The sequence below is a fragment of the Ailuropoda melanoleuca genome, chromosome 5, assembly GCF_002007445.2.
Source record: "Ailuropoda melanoleuca isolate Jingjing chromosome 5, ASM200744v2, whole genome shotgun sequence".
NCBI classification, from domain to species: Eukaryota; Metazoa; Chordata; class Mammalia; order Carnivora; family Ursidae; genus Ailuropoda; species Ailuropoda melanoleuca.
The window spans coordinates 130,970,276-130,975,900 of NC_048222.1; the positions used below are offsets into that span (position 1 = coordinate 130,970,276).

General features: G+C 42.0%; 1 protein-coding gene across 1 annotated transcript; it reads left to right on the top strand.

Moving 5' to 3' along the window:
* The first annotated feature begins 894 nt into the window (after positions 1-894).
* Positions 895-5,029, top strand: MAD2L1 (mitotic arrest deficient 2 like 1). Its single transcript, XM_034661678.1, has 3 exons — positions 895-1,020; positions 1,916-2,062; positions 4,874-5,029. The coding sequence occupies exons 1-3, from the start codon at positions 948-950 to the stop codon at positions 4,993-4,995; spliced, it is 342 nt and encodes a 113-aa protein (XP_034517569.1). The 5' UTR covers positions 895-947; the 3' UTR covers positions 4,996-5,029.
* Positions 5,030-5,625: the final 596 nt, after the last annotated feature.

Genomic DNA, 5,625 nt, shown 5'->3' on the forward strand with positions numbered 1-5,625 from the left:
AAAATAAGACACTAAGGTTTCTCTCATATAAATAATAGTACGTCTGATACGTAGTTTTTGAGACTTCATTTTACAAATAACTTTTCTAGCTGCTTTAAGAATAAAATTGTTTCACAATTGACACGAACATTAATTGTGCACGTTAGTACTTCTCATCCTAACATGAAGTCATTGAGTGTGAGTCAAAAGTCCCTGAAAAATTATTCAGTGCACGTGGGCCTTTTTAATGAGGTGATCTTATTCCTGACCAGCGTCTGTGGGTGCAGCCCCTGCCGCTCCAGACTGCCTCACAGCCGGACTGGGTGGAAATAGGCTGAGCCCAGGACAGACACAGGACAAAAAGGGCTGCGGCTTGTCCCTTTAACCCTAACCCAATTTCTCAAGAAGAGCCGCGCTCCCATACGGTAATCAGGCCCTCTAAAGCGGTGGCTTGGCTACAGCGCACGCGGTTTCTTTACTGACTCCCAAAGCATCTAGCAAAAGTTTCAATCGCCCACTAGGGATCACTGGCGCCACTTAAGATGCAGCTGACGGACAGTTCATAGCCCTTCGAAAACAGCTTTGAAACTGACGAATTGTGCTCCTTGGTCACTTACTCCGCACACTTACGGAGCGGCCATTAAAGGCAGGTTTCGCCCTCTTCCCTCACTACAGGTGCCCAACCGGGCTACAGGTGCCCAACCAGGACCCTCCGAGGATTGACAATCCGGAACTGCGTGACCACGCCTACCCAACTGCGCCTGCGTGAGAGGCCAGCTCCGGGAAGCGCCTCGAGGACCTGCCGGCCGCGCCTCTTGGGGCAGGGCGTACTGGCTCGTCGCGCCTGCGCGGAGGGCCCGACGGCGTGCTGCGTCGTTACTTTTGAAACGAGTGGCGGGGATCTGCTCTGGAGTCTCTGGTGCATCTCTGCTGGGTGGAAGCGTGCTCTTTCGTCCATAGGACCGGTCATGGCGCTGCAGCTCTCCCGAGAGCAAGGCATCACCCCGCGCGGGAGCGCCGAAATCGTGGCGGAGTTCTTCTGTAAGTCCTCCTCGCGCAGGCCGGAGGGCGGGGAGAACTGAGGCCAGGCCGCCGGGTGGGCCCGCGGCTCAGCCACGGAGGCGGGGGAAGCGTGGCGGGGGCGGGGGACCCAGCCGAGAGACCTGGAGTTAAGCTCTCTGTGCCTCAGCCTCCTGCCCGGCGGGGGAATCTAGGAAGAAGCGGGTGCAGGCGGCGCCTCCGGACGCATTGCTAGCGGTGGAGCAGGAGGCCCAGGGGCTTCTGAGGCCTGCGTCGCCAGGTAGCCCCTAGGCCTGCAGCGTTGCTTTAAACTACAGATCCTGCGCGCTTTCCAGCCTCCCTCAGCCCCGGCCTCCGCGACTTCAGACGGAGTACGACCCGGTGGGCCCACGTATATTTTTAACAACCCCTCGGCCACGCTTTGACTCTGGTATTAGCTGTTTGATGGACTAGATTAAGGAAACGCTGTTCCGGACCAGGCCAGTTGTACCTTCTGATAGAATCTGGCAGGACTTGTGAGGAGAAAAGGAGAAAAAAGAGGGAAAGGCTTGCTGAAAGCTTCGGAGGGAGCAGTTATCAGTTGCTGAGACGCAAAAGCCTATTTTGACACCCTCTAACCACATAATCCGAGTTGGGACTTGGATTACAGTGAGCTGTAATACTACTTCAACAGTAGATTAATGCAGTTTGGTGTTTTTCTTTTATTGTCCAGGAATGCAGGTATCGTGTTCTCTCTTATTTAGAAGCAAGATTTCAAGGATGTTTAATGCCACTTTTTACCTACTCTGCTTTCAAAAAGACACCCGCATTTACAGTTTTATACCATTAATGAAACCGCAGCCACATCTAAATATGTTTTATTTTCCAGCGTTACAAAGTGATAGTGACTTTTCTTTAACATTCCTTTTGTTTTCAGCATTTGGCATCAACAGCATTTTATATCAGCGTGGCATATATCCATCTGAAACCTTTACTAGAGTGCAGAAATATGGACTCACCTTGCTTGTAACAACTGATCCTGAGCTCATAAAATACCTAAATAATGTGGTGGAACAACTGAAAGGTATTTAATTGTTGAAAACCATTCTGAGGTTTGCAAGCCTTGTAGGACCCATATTTTCTGGCATCTTGGTGGTCATTTTTCAGCTCTATACAAAAAGGTGTAAAACACTACAATCTCAAATATAGTGATTCTTAATTGGAAGGAAGCAAATAATATATAAGTTGAAACAAAGTCCACCCTTCCCGTAGGTTGAATATTTTGATGTTAGGAATCTGATATGGCTTCACAAAACTATCTCCATCAACTTCCTTAGAAATGATTTTTGTAGTTCATGTAGCCAGATGGAACAAGTTGGAATTTTACATACTTGTGGTGGTGTTCATTATGGAGAAAAATCCACTATATATTTTAACATGATACATTTTCTGTAGCTGCCTAGAGTTTAAAGCCGCCATTACTTTAAGATAAAGGAAAATAAAATTGGATCCAACCTGGGAACTAAAAAAAAAAACTAAAAAAAAAAAGAACTACTAAGTAACAGAGTACCCAATAGAATTTTCCAATTTTTTTATATATTTCCATTTGTCTTTTTAAAAATCCTGCCTGTAAGTCAGTAAGCCTTTTCTATCTGAATACTCATTGTTTTTTCTTTAGCTCAAGAAGTTCTTGTATTGAATGAATACTTGTTCTCTATCTATTCCTTTTTTTTTCCATATTTTTCTCTACTTAGGATTCTCACTTCTAATTTTTCTATTGTAGGATGGTTTTCCCTACCTCCCCATTTGATCTTCCAAAACTAGTTCCAAAAAACACTACAGTAGTCATCTCTTTTCTTTTTAATTCATGAGTCATATATATTTTTTGTATCAAGTAGCTTTATTTTTTAAATTACATTAATTGTATTTTTATTATCTGCAGGGCTATATCACCCATAGTCATTCACAGAGCTGCACTCAGATTATTTAGCTTGAAACCTGTAAGCAACTAAGAATCTGTGTCATCTTAATATGATGGAGAAGCAAGCCCCGCCTAAGCTACTGGTTTTTGGGTTGTCTTCTTTAAGACTACACTGAGGATATTTCACCTGAGATATATGTAGTCCTTACTATTTAATTTCTCCCTTTTATTTTAGTTAAAATGGAGGAATTGCTCTTCTTAGAGGCAAATTGTTCAATCTGTTTGAATCCCCATCCCTCTAGTCTTCTTAAGGACTTTACCCTAGTTCTTCCCTAGTATTTTTGACTTCTTTGTTTTAAGTTATTTTCATTGCTTTTATCTGTCTTCAGTTTTAAAAGAAAAAAATTTCCACCCACCCCAGATCCTTAAGTTATTACCCATTCTCCTTTTCAGAGCTAAATTGAGGAAAAGTTGATATATGTCAAGAAAAAGTTGATATATATGACAGCCTGTATCCAGCAAGTGGCCTGTTTTTGTACTGCCTGTGAACTAAGAATGTTTTCAGATTTTTAAAGGGCTGTTTTTTTAAAGACTGCAACAGAGACCTAGATGGCCACAAGCCCTAAATATTACAAAATTGTTTTGTCTCTTAAAAAAACCCATGGATTCCTGAGTATATTATCCCAATTTCCAGGATTAATTCAGGGCTCATCCTGAGGCCCTCTTCTCACTATAATCTCTCTCTAGATGATCTCTGACATATACATAGCTTCACTAACAACCTTTGTGTAGTTGATTTGCAAACGTATATCCAACACAATTCTCCTAATTTTGTGCTCATATAGTTAGTGGCTCCCTTGATAACTTCATGTGGCTATCCCAGTCATACTTGAAAACTAAACTTAAGGGGCTCCTGGCTGGCTCAGTCAATGGAGCATGTGACTCATGATATTGGGGTTGTAAATTCAGCCACACGTTGGGTGTAGAGATTACTTAAAAATAAAGTCTTAAAACTTAAGCATCGTCTCCCATTTGCATTCTTTTTCTCAGTGAATGACTCAACCATCCAACTAGTGATATGAACCAGAAGTTGGGAGCTGTCCCTGAGTCTTTTTCCTTACTCATAAGAGTAATCAATAAATCTTAATAGTTTTAACCATGAAATCACTTGAATCTATCTACTGATCCATCTCTACCCAGCTTATCCTTCTATAAGCCTTCTTTACCTCTTGCTTGAATTGCTAATTAATTAGCGTTTCTAGATCCCCTCTTTACCTCCACTCTACTTTACACATCACAGCCAGAAGGATAGTTCTGAAATCAATTTTAATCGCATTGCACTGTACTTCAAATACAGTATGGACTTCCCTGGTTCTTGAAGTGCAGCTGCTTTAATTTGGCCCACATGGCCTTGCACGGTCTAACCCCTATGTATCCTGCACAAACTGACCTTGTTCATTCTCCCCTTTCTATACTGCAGTTGTATTACCCTTTCAGTCCTCTGGTCAGATGCTCTTCCCTTTTCAGTATTTAAGACCTGTACCCTTTTCTGTATCCTTTTGCATATTTAATGATATTTGTAGAACTGAAATCAAGTGAGAACTCCGTGAGTCAGATTTTCCTCTATTGTGCTCTTACTGCATCACATACCACACCTTCATAGCATTTATCACAATTATACTTTTACAGTTATTGGTGTGATGATTAGATTAATAGCCATCTCCTACATCTGACCTTGGATTAGGGTGTACTGCGTGTTCACTACACTGTCTTCAGTACTTAGTACGATATCTGGTACAGATACTGAGATTCAAAAACGGGAGCTAGGTTATTGAGGGGCAGGTTTTCTGTACAGGTTGGCGGAGTTCCAAAATACTAGTGGTAGGAATTTGCTGATGATAGAAAGTGAGACCTGGGAAGAGAGTTGTTTTGTAATGCAGTGGACCAAAAAAGATTCCTTGTTCTGTATTGCAGATTGGTTATACAAGTGTTCAGTTCAGAAACTGGTGGTAGTCTCAAATATTGAAAGTGGTGAGGTCCTTGAAAGGTGGCAATTTGATATTCTGTGTGACAAGACTGCAAAAGATGACAGGTAAGTATGAAGTAAATTGCTTCCACTTTCATAGATTTTTTTTCCAAAACTTTTTTTTTTTAAGGTTTTATTTATTTATCTGAGAGAGAGAACACAGGAGTGGGGTAAGGGGCAGAGGGAGAAATCTGTGGACTCCCTGCTGATCAGGGAGCCCTATGTGGGACTTGATCCCAGGACCCTGGGATCATGACCTGAGCCAAAGGCAGATGCTTAACTGACTGAGCCACCCAGGCAAAACTGTTTTCTTTTACTAAATGAATTCTAATTATATTGAACTAGTTTCATATAAGGTAGTTTCTAAGTATGTTAGGTTTGATCTTTAATATCCTGTGGAGAAAGATTTGGCTCACAAACTGTGCTCACAAAAGAATTTTGCTTATCATGGACTTTTAACATAATTGCCCGTAGGCTAAATCCATAAATTTCAAACTTTACTATTTATGGCCCTATATGTAAAGCTACACATGGTGTCTGTCCTAGGTGGGCCATTTTATGAATTGTTGAAAGGTACTTTTAACCATGAAGTGTTATCCTAGGCTTTCTTCCAGCTTACTGTGCAGCTTTACTGTATTTCATTTAATGCTACAAACTTCCGTAGACACTTTTTAAACTGAAGTTTTTAGAGCCTCTGGAT

Excerpts from the sequence above, each read along its gene's own strand:
- MAD2L1 (XM_034661678.1), top strand. The coding sequence starts at position 948 with ATGGCGCTGCAGCTCTCCCGAGAGCAAGGCATCACCCCGCGCGGGAGC. Across the intron at positions 1,021-1,915 it reads AATCGTGGCGGAGTTCTTCT|CATTTGGCATCAACAGCATT; the intron begins GTAAGTCCTCCT and ends TTTTGTTTTCAG. Across the intron at positions 2,063-4,873 it reads TGTGGTGGAACAACTGAAAG|ATTGGTTATACAAGTGTTCA; the intron begins GTATTTAATTGT and ends TCTGTATTGCAG.